The 20,425-nt window shown below is 36.5% G+C and overlaps 3 protein-coding genes across 14 annotated transcripts in view; 2 read left to right on the top strand and 1 right to left on the bottom strand.

The window, feature by feature from the left end:
- LOC106171834 (selenoprotein K) overlaps positions 1–2,627 on the top strand; it is a 3,335-nt gene extending 708 nt beyond the window's left edge. The window contains exons 2-6 of the mRNA XM_013552312.2: positions 142–229; positions 704–722; positions 1,034–1,089; positions 1,415–1,464; positions 1,773–2,627. Of these exons, the coding sequence (XP_013407766.1) occupies positions 142–229; positions 704–722; positions 1,034–1,089; positions 1,415–1,464; positions 1,773–1,810 (251 nt within the window). The 3' untranslated portion in view covers positions 1,811–2,627. The remainder of the gene's footprint in view (positions 1–141; positions 230–703; positions 723–1,033; positions 1,090–1,414; positions 1,465–1,772) is intronic.
- Positions 2,274–6,768, bottom strand: LOC106178268 (protein lin-37 homolog). Of its 2 annotated transcripts, XM_087015397.1 has the most exons (9): positions 6,602–6,768; positions 6,102–6,180; positions 5,749–5,808; positions 5,252–5,370; positions 4,879–5,048; positions 4,453–4,596; positions 3,991–4,064; positions 3,640–3,718; positions 2,274–3,596 (listed from the first exon to the last, which is right to left on the bottom strand). In XM_087015397.1, exons 1-9 carry the CDS (start codon positions 6,627–6,629, stop codon positions 3,585–3,587), a joined length of 765 nt encoding a protein of 254 aa, XP_086871523.1. In that variant the 5' UTR covers positions 6,630–6,768; the 3' UTR covers positions 2,274–3,584. The 2 variants fall into 2 exon arrangements, with proteins under 2 accessions (XP_086871523.1, XP_086871522.1); XM_087015396.1 differs by having other exon boundaries at positions 2,274–3,718.
- On the top strand, positions 6,701–20,425 carry LOC106171832 (histone deacetylase 11-like). 11 transcript variants are annotated; one of them, XM_087015391.1, is made up of 13 exons: positions 6,808–6,852; positions 8,308–8,354; positions 11,436–11,586; positions 12,585–12,746; positions 13,106–13,206; positions 13,487–13,519; positions 15,941–16,057; positions 16,299–16,478; positions 16,610–16,706; positions 16,901–16,970; positions 17,230–17,338; positions 17,870–18,056; positions 18,525–20,425. In XM_087015391.1, the coding sequence occupies exons 3-13, from the start codon at positions 11,526–11,528 to the stop codon at positions 18,737–18,739; spliced, it is 1,332 nt and encodes a 443-aa protein (XP_086871517.1). In that variant the 5' UTR covers positions 6,808–6,852; positions 8,308–8,354; positions 11,436–11,525; the 3' UTR covers positions 18,740–20,425. The 11 variants fall into 11 exon arrangements, 9 of the variants coding, with proteins under 9 accessions (XP_086871515.1, XP_086871511.1, XP_086871519.1 ...); XM_087015387.1 differs by having other exon boundaries at positions 6,809–6,852; positions 12,580–12,746; XM_087015389.1 differs by lacking the exon at positions 8,308–8,354 and having other exon boundaries at positions 6,701–6,852.

Genomic DNA, 20,425 nt, shown 5'->3' with positions numbered 1-20,425 from the left:
ACCGCGAAAACCAGAAGTTGCTAGTTATAGTGTGGTTTTCGCCTAGCAACTTCTGGTTTTCGCAGTTTTCGTATTTTCGTAGGACCCTATTTATCTGTTTACCTACTTCATTATTTGATAAGTAATTTCTTTGATTTGAAGGAGGGGAAGTCTTGGACAGTAGGTCCAACTGGAGGCTGTCCTACATCCCAGAGCTGTTTTGGGCTGTGGTGGAATTCTTCGTTCTTTTGTATGTATATGTACATTTTACTAAGGATTAGAAGTGCAAATGGTTTTAATTGTGGCTAAATATTTTAAACTAGAGCATAGTGATTTGAAATACATCTAAATCTACTAAATAGTTGCTGCAACACTACATTCAAAACAATTTGCACATATTTTCAAAGGAAAGAAAAATCAGTTACTTTTAAAAGTTACCAGAGTGCATATACTGTATATTATTATAAAATTGATCATTTAATTTATTTGGTTGTTGTTTAATAAAGTGAAACTTTATCTCAGTAAATATTATGCTGGTTTAATGTTTTAGATGGTTTGAGAACATTCCACTTACTAATTATATAGCTTGAAACTTATTCTGAAGTTTCCTAATAACAGGCACTATGAATTGGAATTTGAAGTTTGTATAAAAAGAATACCAATTATATGGAAGTAAGTGCTGTTTGTATTTTGTTTCCTCATTGTTGATTTGTTCTCTTTTCAGTTTTAGGACGATGATTTCGGTAAGGCTGGGACATTGAAACCAATTTTAATGAACTCATATGATAATTGATATTATAAAACTTACTCCAACATGTCACAATGTTTTGGTTTTCTTATTGGACTCAGTGTAAAAACAGTGAAATTCAGTGTTATTACATTTAAAAGGAAAATAGAAATAATCTAATTTATAAGTTTCATGAAAGCACCAGTCCTGTAATTTTGCATCTTAGCATTATCTTAAAGGTTAAAAACATTTTGGTGTCAGTTTTGGTTATTAATGGCATTTTGTGTCGTAATTTTTTATTATTTTTCATAATTTGTATCTTTTTAGCCATCAATGACAAAACGTGGCAGCCAGTACACCTCAGACTACAGACCCAGTGGAGGGTAAGTTTGCACTCTTACTTGTAACTTTTAAAAATACATAAGTTATAAAGTTTGAGCAAAGGGACGAGTACATTTAATATCACTGTATTATATTTAATGACCACCATTAGAATTTTGTTTACCTAACTATATACCAAGTTTTCCATGATCTCAACCAGACTCGTAATCTGTCAAGGGCTAACTTGAACATAAAATAGTTTAACCTAAGTCTGATGACTAGGTTGCTTAACATTGGATTTACAATGGCAAGGCCAGTAATAAGATTTTGGTTTCTGAATGTCACCATCTCCCAGCCCCATGCTTATTTCTTTCTAATTCTTTACAGCCCTCCAAGGCCCCCCAGGAGAAGAATGGGAGGAATAGGAGGGGGTGGTGGTAAGTAAGAGAATAGCATATTGATAAGGTGTCCTAAAAAACTAAATAGTATTCATTGACAAATAAATCTTACAGTTACCGAGTTGAATATTAGAAGATAATTTATTTCTTTTGGTAGATTTTCCATCTGTTTTTACCCAGGTATTTTTTTTCTTTTTTTTAAAAGAAATTGAGTATCAGGAAAACTCAATCAAATTGTTTTAAATGATGTATTTATAGTCAATGGTTCACGAAATGTCCATATTCTTGATGCATCAGTGAAATTATTTAAAATATTATAGTGAGGTGAAAATTGATTTAATTTCCAGGTGGGCCATCACCACCTCCCATGGCTGGTGGTGGATGAGGAAGGTAAGCGCCCTCTAGTGACCGTCTTCAGTCCGGAGGGTGCGCAACCAGTACTTTGTCAAGACAGACCATGCACTTAATTGCAAGAGAACTCGAAAGATTTGCCAGATGGTGATGTACAGTTGGAGAAAGAACTGTCTCTAACAGTCTCTCATTTATTTTTGCAAAGAATGTATATTCGTTTTTGGATCCCAGCAGTGAAACACTTCTCAGATGATAGTATCTGGTCCTGCCTATAAGAACATTATTCTCATCAACATTGTTACTAAACAGATGCAATTTGATAACTGAAACTACTGCATTACTCACTTTTAAGCAAGGAAAAGTTGAGGCTCAGATTTTAAAGAATGTATCATAACTATAGATTTAGACTTAACTATTTAGATATAACTATAGATTTACAAGACTTCATATTTTCCATTTTTTGCAAGAATTAGATGCTACAACCAAAATTTTCTTCACAGAGGGGCTACAGTATAATGATATTGTGCAATAATTATTTTTCTCTTGTTAGTTGGAAGTGCAGGTAATGTCTTGGCACCTGTAGTGTATGTTATGCCTGTGTAAAACACCCACCAATAGTTTTGTACATAACATTATGATGTCACATTTCTGTTGCAAATGAAATGATATCATGAAAGAAAATGGATATTGACTGTGCTTTACACAGATTATGATGAATCTCCAACAAAACCTACTCTAGGGAAGGGAGAGTCTGATGAACATGATGTACACTACAGTATTTAATACAATATTTAAATATATTTTATTAGTAAAATGATACTAAAAATGAATAAAAAAAGCATAAAATAGTATTGTTCACCTATCTTTTGAGTTCTCATTTCCTGTTTTTAATATTTAAATAAAGTGCAGGTTTTAAATTTAACTGCAGCTGAACTGTTTTTTCTTAATTGCTACCTTCAAAGGCTCAATCATGCCAGCATAACAAGTGTTAAATACAGACAGTTCCTGTAGAATGAACACCTTGGATTTCATATGGGCTAAATGTTCAAAACAATTCACTGGTTAAAATAACCTGTCTTTGGTGTTTTGTTTTCAAAATGTGAACTAATATGAGGAATAGTTAATACAAAAGCAAAATAAAACTAATGTTTTATTCATATTCATGTGGTTAAATTCTCCAATGAAAGGACTTGTCCTCAAGGACAGGTCTTTCAGTATAAAAGTCGTCATACTGCACAAAGCATTTTATAAATCACCACTTCAACATGCAACTCCTGTGCTGGTGCTGCACAGCATCTGGTGGTCAAACATTCTGCCAATCACATCTGATAGTGATATTATAATGCTGTATCTCTGTCTGAACCTTGGCCACTGTTGTGGTGTGCTACTGCTGCAGCCTCTAGTACTATGCATCCTTGGCCAAATACACCTCTGATGGACTACTGCTGTGCTTGCTAGTTCTATATATATATATATATATATATATATATATATATATATATATATATATATATATATATATATATATATATATATATATATATTCTGTCACATTTCTCATGTGATACTGCTGTATTGTGTAGTCATATATATCCTTGGCCAAATACAGCTCGCTAGTCCTATATATCCTCTGTCACGTTTCTGATATGCTATTGCTGCAGTGTGTAGTCATCTATATCCTTGGCAAAATACAGTTCTGATGTACTTCTGCTGCGCTCGGTGATCCTATATATCCTCTGACACATTTCTTGAATGCTACTGCTGCATCATGCAGTTCCATATCCCTGGCCACATACAGTAGTGATGTACTACTGCTGCATATGTATCTTGGTCACACTCAGTAACTATGTTCTACTGCTGCATCTGGTAGTCATATATATCTTTGATCACATGTAAACTTTCTGCATAACGAGCTTCATTGACTATGGACTGCACTTTCCACCTAAAAGACATGAAATATATTTAAACGTTAAATGCACCCCAAATATAAAAAAAAATCCCCAGCAGTATGTTGCTATAATGGCACAAAAAAGAGCTGAATTCAACCCAACACTCAAACCCACTGCAGTGTACTAATAACAGACGCAAAATCAGACTGTATCAAAAGTGATCATATCTTAAAATGGCAGCTGACACTTAAATGTAGTTTTCAGTGTTGAGACTCCTACAAGACCAAAATGTCCTTCTTTGTACTGATAGCAATGCAGTATTTACTTTTGTCTGATCTCCTTCCATCTGACCATGTGGTTGAGTAGTAACTGTTCTGCTGGAGGGGCTTGGTCCTGGTCCTGAAACAAAAAAATTAACTTCTGAATCAATCATACTAAATAACTTTCATGCATAATTAAGGCCAGGTTTCAACTGAAATGAAAAACTGACCTTAACTGTTTCATCGATCTCAAGGGTCTTGCCCCTGTGGTGCTTGAGCTAGCATATTACATTTTGATCTGTTCTCCCCCCCCCCCCCCCACCCCCCATCGCAGAAAAAAAAATTAATGAATAAAATAAAATAAAAACCTAAACAGATAAATAAATAATAACAATTATAATTTTATTTATATATATTTATCTTATTCTTTAAAAAATAACAATCATCACTACTATGACACAGGAATTCTATCTTGGATGAAACCGTTCACCAGTTTGTAAAGAAGACCCCAGAGTACAGGTACTTACAGCATGTACATCCAGAGGCAGATCAGGTTGAGGTACTGGTGAGGGCACTCTCAGGTCAGTGTGCATGAATGCATGACCAGGTTCACGTTTTACTGGACCAAGGGCAGCAGGGAGACGATACACGTTCTTAGGGCCTTCTGCTTCCTGAGTAATACACAGAAAATTAAATAATAAGATTTTTTTTTTCATTTTTTTTTTTGGTAAATATAATTCTATATTGATGTTAGTGATGTTACTAAAGGATAAAATGGAGTTACCATATAAGTTACAATTGGGACAGAAATAAGTATAAATAAATAGTATGTTAACTTTGAGCACTGGAATGAAGCCTGCACACACAAAAAGACTGCCACTTTCACAAAGACAATCATGAGGTACAGTGCTTAATCTGAATATAGGCTCAGCAAAGTCTATAAAACTTAATACCTCCTCATCGCTCAACTCCTCTGGTTCAGGCGTCTCTAATCTCTTGATGCCCAGCTCTCTGTTGTGTGGTTGGTTGCGTATCCAGGCTCGACACACAGGATACAGTGGGGTGTTTTCAGTGAACTGAGCCAGATCCACACTACGGTCAAACAGCTTCATTACATAGGTGTCTGAAAGCAAACATTCAACTAAAGTTCAGGAGCAAAATCTGTTGATCTACCTGACATTTATGAGAGGCCACTATAGTACCTAGTGGTCAGTGAGTAACAACATCTACTCACATCAGACTGATGAAGGCCTATGTCCAGGTAAGCTAAAGATATAAAAGTATATTGACTAATGCTTGATAATTATCATATATCACAGTACTTACGGTGATACTGGCCCACCTCACCACCAGGCCCATCATCTTTTCTCTTTCTTTTCTTGGCTGCTGGGGACTTTGTACTGCTGCCTGGTGTGCTAATGGTAGATTTCCGTGGTGTGCTCACTCTGAAAAAAGAAAACAGAAAAATAGATGTAGTTTTGGTCAGAGTTAACACACACACACACCTCTATTTAGCTTCTATCAGGTTGTTCAGTTGTGAACGACATACATCTTTACTTACAAATAAGTACAGCAATTGTTTAAGTTTAACCAAGGTAGTCATATTCAGTGCAAATAGAAGTTTTAAAAGTCAAATTATATAAATATTAGTATAATTATATAGATAATTGAAAATGATTTTCATTTTTTTCTTTCTTTTTTTGCTTTTATTTGTCAATGTTTCTTATCATTAAATTAAATGTGTTTTGTTTTGGACTAGGTCCCAATATACAGACATTAGTAAAACCATTCAAAACAGATGATAAAGAATATGGCATGCTTACTTGACTGGAGAGTCTTCAGTGGGCTCCTCTTTGATCTGAATGTCAACATCTATCTCTATGCTGGAATATCAACAGAGAAGTTAATACAGACAAAAAGGGAAAAAAGACAGTGCATGCCAAAGTAAGGCAAGCATAAACAACATAGAAATTGATATCTTGGGTACTGAAGAAAATATTTCTATAAAGAAAAATAATTACATCAATAATAAATAACAAAATTAAATTTTTGAATCTGATTTCAAAATGGAAAGGAGTGACAGATTCTGATTGTTTTAACTACATCCAAGTATAAATTGATAATAGGAATTTCATCATAATACAACAACGTGGGGGAATTTTTTAATGTTCTTTACCTATCGTCCTTCTTATCCACAAGTGTCTGCAAAACTCCATCCAGGCGACTTCTTGCAGTAACAACCTCTGTGTTGTTGTCTACAAAAACAATGGTTACAATGCAAAAGAAAATGAAACAAAATTCAACAAAACCAATCAGTCACACACAATGTCCTCTGAATCTAATACTTTTAATTCGAATGACAGTGGGCGAACTGCATTTTTAATTATCTAATATAATTTTCGATGAGACCAGATTTTCATTTTTATTGCATGTTGTTTTAGTGGAATCGTTTCTTTGAAATTTTAGGGGTACTGTCTTTAACATTTAAGCAATATATATTCAAACAAACACACACTCACACACAAACACAATAGGTCTACACAAATGTCACAGGCATGCTGCATATGACATGTCGGTTTAGACGTCTTCAAAATGCTTAGAACTTGGACAGAACTCGAGTCAAAACAGGATCAGAGCAGCGAACGAATCCCAAAATAATAATGCATAATTCCATACCTGATCTCGACCTTGAACTCATTTTCATGCACAACTGACAATTCGCTTAGCACCCTGACGCAAACCCACTTCATATGATGCTATAATATGATAATAATCACTGGTTAGTTTTGTGTATCAACTCAGCTCGCGGCTTCAAAGCGCACGCCATTTGCGGAACTGCCCGGATGTGCCTCGTTCTAAGTCAAAACAGAAGAGACCGGAAGTGGCAAGAGTACACAGCAAATATTTTGTAGGGTGTTATATTTTTGGTGAGTTTTGAGATAATCCTATGGCATTAACTCAGTTTTTAATGACCGTGCATCGAATAAAACGTTACAGATGCGTAGGCAATACGTGAAAATGCACCGGATATGTTTGTTATAGATTTCACTGTAAATTACGTTTTACTCTGCATGAACCTTGGAACAATGAAATATACTTGATTGCAGTGTAATATTACACATATTACCCTGGATCCAAGAATTTAATTTTACTCTCTTATATTGCTGAAAATGGCATCGCTGTCGTTGACATATGTGACATTAAAAAAAAAATATTACATCAAGTGAAAAGGGTCAAAGAATTGTCAGAGAAATAATTATATTTATGGAAAATTAATTTTACTGTTGTGTTCTAGCATTTTCTTTCCTTATTTGCTTAATATTCTTTTGTAGTTTAGATAGAATTCTGAGCAGAATTTTTGTCTGGTTTGAATTTATTGTATTGTTTGCCAAAATCTTTGTTCCCAAATTAATTAATTGTATGTATTTGGATTCTATTCATAGTGAATTTTCCATCTAAGCATGGTGGTGTAATTTGCTTTGATAAGTGTAACTTTTTTAATACCAATTTATCTTTTGCTTACAAAAGTACAATGGCCATTGCGTAAGGGTTACCAGTACATCTTGCAATTTACACAATCCATTCTGGATCGGATCCAGATGAAACCTTACATATGTGTGTCTTATTTCAAATCAAGTGACATAATTACAAAAAACACACATGGGCAGAATTTTGTGAGTTGGTTGTTTGTGGATTTGTGTACAGCTTTACATATGTACACAAATCAGGCTATTCCAATACCAACCATTTGGTTAGGATGAAAGGTTCAATCGTACCCTGATGGATACTTTTTTTTTTGTAAGTGAGACAAATATATCCAGCAAATTGCAGGTGCATTGTATGCTTCTGAAAACAGAGGTATGGGTATATCCCTTATATGCACATGCTTTGGAAGAAAGTTGGTAATCCAGCCAAAACTATGGTGAACAGTTCCAAATCTGAAATTTAAAAAAATCTTCTTATGGTGAATACATTTCAAAATTAGTCCAAAGAATAAAATTATCTCATATTACAGCCAATTAAAAGCAACTTCAAAATTCTTGAAACAAGTTTATGACCTTAAAATCTTGCTTAGACCTTATGCTTAAAAGGATCTGGTTTATGTTTTGGAAATGGCAACAATTAAAGGCAATCACAAAAAAAATTTTTTCATTGGGCCACCATCATTGAAAAGAAATTGTCTGTCTATTTGTATCAAGTAAAGCTAAAATATGTAATATTTGTCACAAACCATGACAGGCTAATGCCCTGTAGGGAAAGAAAAATTCCCTCTTGGATTGAGGCATATTTGGCTGCTAATAAACAACAACAGAAACATTATACGTCAACAAACACGTGTGCAAACTGTCAAATCTAATCCTAATTGTACATTGTTATTACAGATATGGCAAGCAACAATGAGCAAGCACCAATTGTAAAGGAAGTGAATGTAAGATTACAACATGGGTATCCTATTCATGTCCCAGGCACAAAATTTGTGCAGGACTTGGTTCAGGTTTTGCCTGGGGAAGATCAGCAATGTTATTTTAGAACCCTGGTGTCAGGAATGGCTGCCATTTATAAAAAGGAGCTTCGTTCACCTGCTAGGTCTGCCCTGGCTTTAGCATGGTTGCAGCAAGTGGCTTACCAGCTTCAATCTAGGGGCCTTGCATCCAAAACTTGGATTGACAAAAATGTGTGGCGCCTTACCAAGAACTTTATACCACCTGGGCAGGTTGTGAAGTCTGCACCCTCTGAGGTGTGTGGCGGATCATCCCATGTCTTCAGGCCTGGAGCAGGTCCAAACATGACTGTTGTTACCCAGGTGGTCGATGAGGGTTTTCCAGTGGAGCCAATGCAGGGGGTATCGCACTGGGGCCAGTCTGAACTTGGTGTGAGATCAAAAAATATCGATCCCAACTCCAGCCCTCACTGCAGTCAGGGGGTTAGAATTTTAGGAGTCCCGAGGGAAGCAGAGCCCAGTGTTACTCCTCCCGGTTTACTTCATACTTCTAATCCTGGCCCAAACTTGCAGCAGAATACCGCCATCCCAATAAACCCTTCTATTTCTTCTTCTTCGGGTTTACACTTTGAAGCTGCTGCTCCAGCAGGAACTCCAGTTTCTGCTTCTGGATCTGAATCGAATCAGTCCACAGGGAGCGGTAAGCGAAAGGGGAAGAAGAGGGCTCCTTGGTGGAGGCAGGGCAAAAAAACTGGCAAGGTTTCAGCTGCGGCGAAATCTAAAGTTGATAAACGTGTTGGTCCAGTGGAGCTTCCTCCTCCTTCAGCTAGGGATACTGAAAGGTTTCTCCAAATGACATCTCGAGTGGTTGGACCTGATCCCAAAAGGGCCAGAAAAGATCACCCGAAGATGCTTTGTGTGGTCCCTGGGTGTGGGGTGAAATTGGAGAGACATATGCTCAGGGAACATTCACTGGGTCTGCATGTTCCATCTATCTTTTGTGAGCGGGCCAACCTTGAGCCCAATATCTTGGGCATAATAGTGAAGGCATTGGAGATGGTGACCATTTTCATTTTTGGTTTCAAGCAAGAGCTGGATTCGTTGTACCAGTTTGTTTCAGCCTTGCCTGATATATTAGATTTGCAACATGGCTTGTTTTCACCACTTCAAATTTCTGCCATGCAAAATTTCTGCAAATTCCTTAATAAGCCAGTCCCAGCACATTTCACCTTATACCCTGCCAACTCTGTCGGGGTGCTGCTGGACTGGAGAGTCCTCACACAGCTGTCTGCTTCTATCACGGAGCAGCAGAGGTTGTTGTGGACCAGAGGGTTCAGCGGGCCAGAAACTGGTCTGGAGGCTGGGGAACCAAGAAAGTTAGTATGGCCAGCTTTTGACAGCCACTATCGCGTAGATAGATCTATTGCTGCCTTTGGTCTTCCACACTCGGGCAAGTTGGAAAATCTTAGAGGTATGGCTCCCGTTTGTTCTGGGAAAGAGGTAGATTTGCTGGGAACGGTGGCTGTGTATTGCGATCCCAAGACATATCCCTCTAAAGGGTATCTCTCTACTTTGTCTAAGGTCGAGTACATAGCCATCGGTTTCCACCCGAAGCTAGCTGGTAAGCTTTCCCAGGGCACACTGACCCAGGCCATTAAAGCTCTCTCAGAGTTAGTCAAGGTACCTTCAGTGACAGCATTTGGCCTGATAGGTTTCGATCATACTGAACCCATGTCAAAATGGCAGGATCAGGTAGAGTTGCTACACAGAATTTTGCCATTTCTAGAACCTAGGCACGTCCTAGTGGTACACTGTAGAGGCATGAAAGGGGACTCTGAAGGTGGTGAGTTTGCCATACGTTCCCTTCTGTTTCATCTAAAACTGTGTGGCGTTCCACAGTCCCAGAAAATCCACTTTCATTGCTTCACAGGCTCCAAGTCCCTCTTGGAAATTTGGAGAAAGCAGCAGCCAAACACTTACTTTGGTTTCACCCGGCTTGCTGCTAATTTTAACCAACATCAACTTGCAGCACTTAGGGCGGTTCCTGACTCTAAGCTTCTCTTGGAGTCAGATGCCCCCTATACTGCTGCCACAAAGGGGGGCCACTCAACTCACTATATCATTTATGAAACGGCAGATATTCTAGCACGGCACAGAGGGGTGGATGTGGGCCATGTTTTAAAGGTTACAACTGAAAATGGTATTACTGTCTATAGAAGGTAATAATCCGCACAGTATAATAGATTATCACTATGTGATGTAGTGGACAGTTGTATCATATGACTACAGCCTATTTTGATTTTATTTTTGACTTTCCAGTATTTCATTTATTTGAATAGACTATCACTGAATGAGTGATGTGACTAACTGGTGAGTTAACAGTTATCACAGTCTTTTCTGTTTTTTTTTTTTTTGTTTTTTTTTAAATTAAATAATTAATTTATTTTTGGCAGACTTTCACTCCAGTGATGTCGTTAGCATTAACAACAGCTAACATCAGTCTGCTCAAATCTATCGACTGGAAATTACAATTTCATTTATGTGATAATTTTTACATGTCTAAACAAGTATTAATTCATTTTTGCAAAACTTAACCCAATTTTGACTCTTTTTGAATAAAAGTAGGGGGAATGTTGTGATCGAGCATTTTCTTTCCTTCACCTGGTCAGCTCTTCATGGGCCAAGATTTTTTATACTGAGGTGAGTTACACACAGGTCAGGTGGTGAGGTGACACCCTCACATTGTGTACACCTGAGATATCCTTGTAAGGATGTTCCTGTAGATCAAGATCTGTATAGATATATAGTGGCAACACACAGTGATCTGTAATCTCACTCACTAAGTGGAAACAGTGAATTTCTGATTATTTATTAAATAAGCCACATGCTATACAGGCTCATAGCCAGGGGGGTTCCAGGGGTTCGAACGAACCCCCTTTTTTGCTGGAAAATGGTAGAAGGTCCACTTTTTCAGAAAAAGACCCCCCCTTTTGAAGTTACTGGCCTAGGGACTGCTATAGCACAAATTCAGACAGATTCTGGTATATGTTGTATATCTGTTGTTTTCAGTATTAACAAACACCAACATGTGAATTCACCCCCTCATCACCATAAAAGCCTACAGGCAGCTATCACCATAGCAATACATCATCATGGCTGATGACGACAAACCTGACCATGAAAATCCCAGTGAAACTGATAAACATAACAAACTGGATAGGTGAGTTTTATTTGTAGACATTTTAATGGTAATGTTGTTATTTTACTAAGTTATTCTTTTAACATTTTGGGAGAAATAAAAAAAAAAGAAGTTGAATTATTATTATTATTTTTATTTTTTACACTGAAGCACCCTGAGCTTCAGAGATAACTTGACACTAACTTCTTCACAATAGCCTATCTTCATCGTGTCAAGTTACCTCTGACCACATTCGATTGCCCCCGCCGCCCGCCAATCAAATTTAAAGCCCGCACTCAATAACTCATTGAACGATCTAGCCAATGAACACGAACGAGTCAAAGCGCGCTTGGTTCAAATCCGGACCAATCAAAGATAAGGCTGAATATCAGGGACTTGCCGTAACCTGTGGGCAGCACGCAAAATACATCATCCCTCAGTAGATAATGATGCAGTGCCTCAAACTGCTCTGGTTTCAATTCCAATATACTCATATTTTGCAAAGAATCAAGAGATAACTTAACACATTATTTTATGTAGTTACTCGTGTACGGTTATGCACTCGGAACTACTCGGATGTCTCCGCACACTTTGTTGTAAGTATAGAGCTTGCAGAATCAGCCGAGGATTGCCGATTAACGGTCAACCAATCAGCGTTTTCACCAAACTTTGGTGAAAAATTTTGAAATTTGGATTCGATTGGCTTAAATAAACTAGGTCAAACTATTTTCGTCAGAGGTAACTTGACACGATGAAGATAGGCTATTGTGAAGAGGTTAGTGTCAAGTTATCTCTGAAGCTCAGGGTGCACTGAAGGGGAGTGCCCTAGAAAGTTGTATTTTGTTATAATCTTGTCCTCATCAAGTCTATGCAAAGCATAGGAGTGGTCATGCACAGTTATGTATATGAGTAGAACATTCCAACTTAAATGTTTTTCATTAATCTTAAGTACACGTTATTAAGTTGTCCTTGCAGTGGCAGACTCTGGGTTTCATTCATAGGATACTAAAATTTTCTTTTGTCTTCTCCTTGAAGAGCAGCCAGTGCACTGTCAAACCATAGAACTCAGCTATACTTTGATGTGGCGGAGACATGCTGGCCTTTGATCTACTGCTCAGAGTACAACATCAGCTTCTGGGGCATGGAGAAAGTGCATCCATTTGATGCTGGGAAGTGGGGGAGAGTCTATGAGTTTCTTAAAGGTGATATACTTGTATAATACTTGTATAATATCATCATTTGGTAGTCTCACTTCAGACAATCTCTAAATTGTCAAGTTAAACTTAAATGTTATTAACTACTGAAAGTAAGATTTTTAAGATGGTAAGATTCTCGTGAACTTAACTGTAAATTACTAGTAAACAATCTCTTTGTTTACATGCAAATCAGTTGTCAAATTCCACCTACAGAATCAGTGGGTAGTTGCACCTTGCACAAGTACTAGTGCCAGTACTACATGTAGTTAGCTGTTGCACCAGTCAGTCATGTATGTTTTAGATTGATGAAGCATGTGATGAAATATAATATATATAATGTAATTGTTCTTATTGTCTTGTTCCAGAGGCAGGAATGATCAGGGATGACACCACTGTACGACCACGCGAAGCCTCTGCAGATGACCTGATGATTGTCCACCCCAAGAGATATCTGGACAGTCTGAAGGTAATGTGAACTCACTGACCGCAGTCTAGGGATAGATTTTTTTTAGCCATTTTTGTAAGGATTGACCCTGAAAAAAAATTTAATCAGATTATGGAAAGTTGTTTTGGCATGAGGGTATTGCATGACTTTTAAGCCTACTGTAAATTAAAATTTTGCTCCTTTATGCTAAGTAGCTGTTAATTAAGCGACAGGAGAAGGTGAACTGATTGACCTTGAAATAAATTGTTTATTTTAATTATTTAGCCTTTGCCACGTTCTCTCTCTCTTTGCTTTCTGACAGCTTGCTACTATTGTGGATGGTATTATCACAGAGGTATATGGAAGGGAAAAATGTTATTTAAATTTTCTTTCTTGGAGAATTTGAATAATATTCTGACCTGTAGGAGGTTTGTTGTAAAAATTCTAAGTGTCAGCATAATGAAAGATGGACTGAAGCTGGTTTTCTGTGGGAATAGTGGACTTTGGTGGTATTCTTTTGAAATTAAGAATTTACTAACATCAGCTAATGAATTATTTCTGTATATATCTAGGTTAGAGTATTACAATCAGTTAATTGATTTTTAAAGAAAATTAGATTTTTCCTGACAGTTATCAGCAAATGAAGGTTGTTCTTTATCAGTATCTATCCTGAAAAAATTAAAATAAAGAAAAACTTGTACAAATTATCTCTCTTTGAATACCCAGTTCAGTCATTGCAGTCTTGATTTCTTTGATATGAATCCTCTGCCTTGATATTGTTGCTCATCTCATACTTACCAAGTCATTTATTTAACTCATTACTAAAATATTAAAGAAATCTTTTTGGGAAAGGAAGCAAAATGCTAATTCGACAACATCCCTCTCCATACTACTGCATGCACATGTATCAACAGTCGCTGTATGGATCAGTTTACTCTTATTAAATAACTTACTGTTTATAAATGTTTCGTATATAACTTTTTTCATGAATTAACTTACTTAGTAATTTCTCCTCCAATCAGTCAAGCTTTTTTGAGACGAAGTTGTACACATATACAACTGTACCTGTATGAGATGAGATAACATTCAGAGCAGTGTGAAAATTGAAGTTCAGGAAATCAAGATGCTGACACAGTTTTTCCCAGCATTATTTTGTACTTATTGTGTACCACTGTGACAGTGTACCCCACAATGAAGCATGGCTTTTGATATAGTGCTTTTATTCAGATTTATATAGTGCTTGTACATGTATGGTCATGACCAGCAATGTCTTATAGGTAATTTAATCATTCGAGTCCATTTGTAAGATACAGTTTGAGAACAATGTTAAAGTTGCCTAAATTTGTAAATCAAGATTTATTGTGAAAAAAGGGGCCAGGAAATGGTTACATTGCTTCAGTGAATTGTCTTGACCATCCCAGGGAGCTTGTGTTATTTCTCTTCTATAACCATTCCATTCACTTTGTGCTGAATATTAGTACTTAACTGCACACAAATCTTCTTCCTGGTGTTGAAAAAGCATTTTTCGAAATCAGTACTATGCATGGCATTTGTACATATAGTCTCACTAGCATGAATATAAATGATTTAAATAATACTCAAATTGACAAAGAAAATTATTTTACTTTTAATAAATTACAATAATGTTAGAAAAGGAAAAATTTTAGGAATTAATTTCTTAAGCCTTAGTGGATAATTTCTAATAAAAGCAAGTAGAGAAAAATTAATATGCATGCATGAGCCTAGCTCCTGTTCCATGCCCTAGTATTGGAAACTAATAAATCTTACCTGGCATATCTTTAGATATATACCAGTGCACAAGGCTTTCTCCAGAGAGCCATGCAGCTGTAATTTGGACTGCTGCTAGCCTCAAAAGATGGCCATATTTCCATGGACGGATTTCAAAATTTTCAAGTCAGTTAGTTGAGTTTGCTTGGGCCTCCCTGTAAATTGACCAAATTACAGATTCACATATGGGACCCTGTACCCCAAATCCTAGGGAAACCCTTGTCAGTGCATGATAACTAGCCTAAGGATAAAATTGACTAACAGTGTATGCTCAGTTTTAACATGTAGTGAAATGTAGAATAAGACACTTAGTACATACATATAGCATACTTTAAAGAGAAATCTAGTTTTTTGTACATGGTAGAATATTATGACTGGTATTCAGTTTGTATTGTAGTATGTGTACGGTATATGTGGTAGACTGTTATTATTATTTTTACTACATTTTACTGAAAGAGTAGCTTAATATGTAGTATTTGTCTTATGCATTGAAGTATTCAGGCCCACAGCCTGCAGTTTCAAAGGCTCTGAAAAAGTTGACCTTTTACCATGATATCTTCTTGTATCAAGATCAAATTTTTTAAAACCCCGACCCCCCCAACAATGGGCCTGAGTATAGACATTTTTAGTTCTTACTTGCTAAATGTATCTGTAGAAAAATGTAGTTTATTGTTCATAAGCTTGTCATAGAGTGAACAGTTAGTTTTCAATGCTAAGCATTTTTTATGTGACTGTCTAGCACGTGTACATAATTGTTGTTGTTGCACATACAACTTACACTGTTTTTTCAGGATGGCTTACCATCCTTGTTACTTATTCTCATTTCTACAGTTTGAAAATGTCTGCCCACCCTAAATATTGACCATATTTCAAAAATCTCTTTTTCTGATCTGGTCATCTTTAATGCCATACACTTTTCACTCACTTTGCTAAGCTTAAGTCTAGACTACAATTCTTCATCCATCCCATGTGTCTGTCTATGTTGCAGTGGAGCATCACTGTGGCTGGTATAACAGAGGTGCCACCAGTGGCACTGCTCCCCAACTTCCTGGTCCAACGCAAGGTACTGCGGCCATTCAGGTACCAGACTGGAGGATCTATATTGGTGGGTAGAGGAATTACTCTGTAAAGTTTAAGCAAAATAGACTAAAAATATGATAGATTTCCACAAAACAATAATTTTATTAATTTGGTTATATTTCAAATGTTGATTTAAAAGCTTTGGAAAGCATTTTGTTTTCTTGTCAGAAAGAATATTTTTAGGTCAAAAAGGACATTTTCAGTACGACCCATAATAAGCACGTATAATAACTTATGGCATTGCATAATTATAATATGATTTCTAGGCAGGCAAGTTGGCACTAGAAAGGGGCTGGGCTGTTAACATCGGTGGCGGCTTTCACCACTGCTCAGCCAGTCATGGCGGAGGCTTCTGTGCATATGCAGACATTACGCTGGCGATCAAATTTGCATTTGAGTACTGTGGAATCAGCAAGGCCATGATTATAGACTTGGATGCACATCAGGTTAGAGAAGTCTGACACTAAGCTTACTTTTACCAAATGAAAAAAATTTCCAAATGCTATATATTATTATTATTATTATTATTATTATTATTATTATTATTATTTACTTACTTAGTGTATATTTTCCCCAGGGCAATGGGCATGAGAGAGACTTCATGACAGATGACAGGGTCTACATTCTGGACATTTACAACAGAGGAATTTATCCACATGATGGGTATGCTAAAAGTAAGTGACATTTGCCAGCAGGGGAAAGTCTACCTACATTTAATATATCTATCATGAGCCTCCAATATTTGATTTCGATAGTTTTAAATTGCTCACTTATCACAAAACTTGTATTATTTCTATATTAAGATATCTCCCCTTAAAAGTCTTTAAGAATTAAATGTCTGGCTTCATGTTCATAATAACTTTTTCAGGAGGCATTACAAGAAAAGTAGAACTTCAACATTTTACTGAAGATAGTCAGTACTTGGAATTAGTTCGAAGGTAAGGGAACACAGACATTTATTTGGTATTCTGTAAATAGTGCTTATTAAGCAAAACACCATGAAGTTTTGACATTATGTCAACTTAAAGGAAGTTTTGACATTATTTCAATATTTCATAGTTGTTACTTAAAATGAACTTTTATGATTTTTAAAAGTTGACATTTGATTACCTTCAATTGTAAATTGGTTCAAGTCCATTTATATGTAGTCAGTTTCTTTATTTACAAAATAAATAAATAAATTATAATTCCTTGCAGACATGTAGAAGGTGCGCTGAATGAGTTCACCCCAGACTTAGTTGTGTACAATGCTGGCACTGATATACTGGATGGAGATCCTCTGGGAATGTTGTCCATATCTGCTCAGGTATGTAAAGATAAACCTTGGGGCTAGACAAACGGTCTAAATAGTTGGCTACATCTGAATAAAGTCGGCTAAGGTCCTTCTCACATTGAGTGGTATGCTTTACTTGTACACTATTAGATATAGACAGCTGTTACTGAATAGTCTGGCTATTGTGTATTAAGCAAATCAAACCCTCTTGCTCAACACAGCTGATTATTCAAATTCCTCCCAAACAGAAGCCAACTTGTGAAAGTGACGGAAAAAAAAACTTCTTCCGTAATTACGTGTTAGACCCTCTCTATGTGTACTGGTATGGCTGAGGTAGGCCACTGGTTGTGAAAATTGCCTAAGTGATAAGTATGTTGTAGGTGTATGTCTTATTTAGAAAAGATGGCCAGATGTCTTGGCCATTAAAACTTATGTTCTTCCCTGCAGTTATTCCATAAGTCATTTTGCAAATGGGCCAACTGGTAGAGGTTTTGAACAAATGCAAATTATCAGATCTACTCATAGATTCGTCACCCAATCTCAGCATCCTCCCATTCATTGCAGGGCATCATTGAACGTGACCAGATAGTGTTCCAGAAAGTCAGAACCCGTTCTATTCCCATCATGATGGTGACCAGTGGCGGCTACCAGAGGTCCACTGCCAGGATTATAGCCGACTCTCTGCTCAACCTCAGGGCTGTGGACCTCATCAGCTGTGAGGCTGCCGAAAATGCCCCTCTGGTTGATCCAGGTGATTGTTTTTGTTTGTTTGTTTGTTTGATTTTTATTTAAAAATCAATATACAGTAATGGCTTGATGTTTGTAATGGGAAAAATTATAAAATTTTACAGAATCTGATACAGCAACTGTATTTTGTAAGAAGTAAATTTTAAAGATTAGAACATTCTTATTTTTATATTGAATGGTAGCAACAAAGTTGAAAAGCACTGCCAGGCTTCCCTGTAATACTATTCTGTACAGTAAATAAAGTCTCACAAGTGCTAAACAGAAATATGATTGTATTCATTCCAAAATTATATGTATAAAGATTGATAATTTTTCCCTCATTACTGTACATATTACTTTATTGCTGGGATGTTGTTTTTGATGCAAGCAAGCCTTTTGCTTACATTTTTAAATGTCTTTCTGTTGGATAGAAAGATGTGCCCAAACATTATTTATCGCTAAGATATGTTATAAAATTATCTATAAATTTCAGGGCCTCTTTCATCGAAAGCTCTGCTGAAAAGCCGCAGCGATGGAGAAGGATGGTTTTCGAAGCTACGTCGTAACTGTGCTACGAGCACGCGTTCATCCACGCAAGAAGACTTTGATGATCCCACAGAGTTAAATGAAGGAGCAGAGACAGGCATGCCTCGCGCCGTGAGCGAGGATCTTGGCAGAAGGAACAGGAAAGACACAGAAATAGATTGAGAATACTTTTGTGTACATGTATCAGTCATCTTCATTGGTTGTGTATCATTTGGAATATCTTTAGGGGAGGGAAGCAAGCAGATGTGTTATGTGCTGGCAGGTTGAATATCAATCAGCATTACCGTTTTACCTGCCATCATACTCTCTGAAAAGTGCACATCTGTTGTGTGTCATGGTATTTATAATAGAATGAGAGTTTAAAACGAGGAAAAGGAACAGTCACCAGGATTATACCCAGTTATTTTTTTTCCAGTTTTTTAAAACCTTTTAACATTTTGGCATACATGAAGAATTAACTCTTGCTTCTGAATGGACTTTTTTTGGCCGAAAGGATGGTTTGTTCAAACCCACTGCCCCCCCCCCTCCCCCCCTCTACCCTACCCGCAGGTCTAACCAGACATGAGTAGTTTATTTGCAATTTAGTACCTGCATACACTGGGTAACATAGAGTATTTCCAGTCCCTTGTGACAACATCAAAGTGCATAATAAACTTGTCTTCAAAGAAATTGTCATCCTCTGGCAGTATGGTTTCTATGTCAGGTGCACCAAATGAGTGTATTTATCAAAATGGATAGGTATCATTATGTGGCAACAGTGTTCCACATGCAATAAAATGTGTGACTTCATCAAGTTGGTGGGCATATCTCAGATAAATGAACATTCGGAGATACATTTGACTGCATGATTTTATGGTAACTGGGCTTGCTAGTGATGTAAGTACTATGATCTAAAGTAAAGTTTATATATCATGATTGTCATGACAGTGTGTCTTTAGCAGATTAACACTGAAATAAAACACTAGACTTTGAAGTGTGTTAATTGTAGAATGTCATTTCACTCAGGGTAGTAAAATCCACCTGGGGGTTCGTTTTCATATCGTTGTAGTATATGTATATATGTATGATGTACAGTATAGGCCCCGCATTAATTGGTCCATTATATATTAAATTCTCATTCATCTCAATTTTAGCTTGGATACTGATATTTTCTTTGATATTGGCTTTAATGTATATAAACACTGTCTATCTCCATTCTTTGCGTAAAGGAACACATTTCCCGGTTCTAGAGTGTTCGAGTTGTGTTGAGTCTGGTGTATTGGGATCTTCTGTCTCCTAGCTATTCCAGTAACCGTTGTTGAAGTTACTACATGTAGTTCAGTGGATCCTTTTGTAGAATTTCTGTACATTTGTAAGTTATGTAGTCTAGTGAATTATTAAGTTCACGGCAAGTAATTGAACTTAATGTGATTACGTTAACTTTGTGAATATGATTGTATATATTTCTGTCACAGTGCTATTATTTGATGTACTTAGTACAGACGGCCTAATGCAGCGTACCAGTTAAGTGCTGTGTGTACTTTTATTTTATTTTATTTACTTTATGTATTTTTTGTGTAAATAACTGATCAGCACTTCCGGTTTTCATTTTTTTTTATTAGATTTTATTCGAGTTCAGATGATTTGAATTAAATGTACTGTATTGGAAAATTCAGCTTGACGTGTAAGGCCATTTGAGTTGATCTAATGTATGTTTTCTCTTCCCTGAATATGCCATTTCCGTTTGTTTAGTATTTGCCAGTTAGCCACAGCTATGTTTACCAAATCTTACTTTAGAAATTTAGTGATGTTATATTTTGAAAAATTGGAACATTAAACGATGGTAATAAAACACAAAATATCATTAAA

Source organism: Lingula anatina, chromosome 6 (genome assembly GCF_051362555.1).
Source record: "Lingula anatina isolate TDL-2025a chromosome 6, LinAna3.0, whole genome shotgun sequence".
Lineage (NCBI taxonomy): Eukaryota > Metazoa > Brachiopoda > Lingulata > Lingulida > Lingulidae > Lingula > Lingula anatina.
This window is presented reverse-complemented; position numbering and strand designations above follow the sequence as displayed.

Bases quoted from the DNA above. Each gene is read 5' to 3' on its own strand.
- LOC106178268 (XM_087015396.1), bottom strand. From the start codon at position 6,629: ATGAAAATGAGTTCAAGGTCGAGATCAG. The intron at 5,809-6,101 runs GTAAAGAACATT...TTGATATTCCAG, and splicing joins GTGGATAAGAAGGACGATAG to CATAGAGATAGATGTTGACA. The intron at 5,049-5,251 runs GTAAGTACTGTG...GTTTGCTTTCAG, and splicing joins TGAGGTGGGCCAGTATCACC to ACACCTATGTAATGAAGCTG.
- LOC106171832 (XM_087015385.1), top strand. From the start codon at position 11,519: ATGGCTGATGACGACAAACCTGACCATGAAAATCCCAGTGAAACTGAT. The intron at 13,520-15,940 runs GTATATGGAAGG...TCTATGTTGCAG, and splicing joins TGGATGGTATTATCACAGAG to TGGAGCATCACTGTGGCTGG. The intron at 16,707-16,900 runs GTAAGTGACATT...TAACTTTTTCAG, and splicing joins ACATGATGGGTATGCTAAAA to GAGGCATTACAAGAAAAGTA.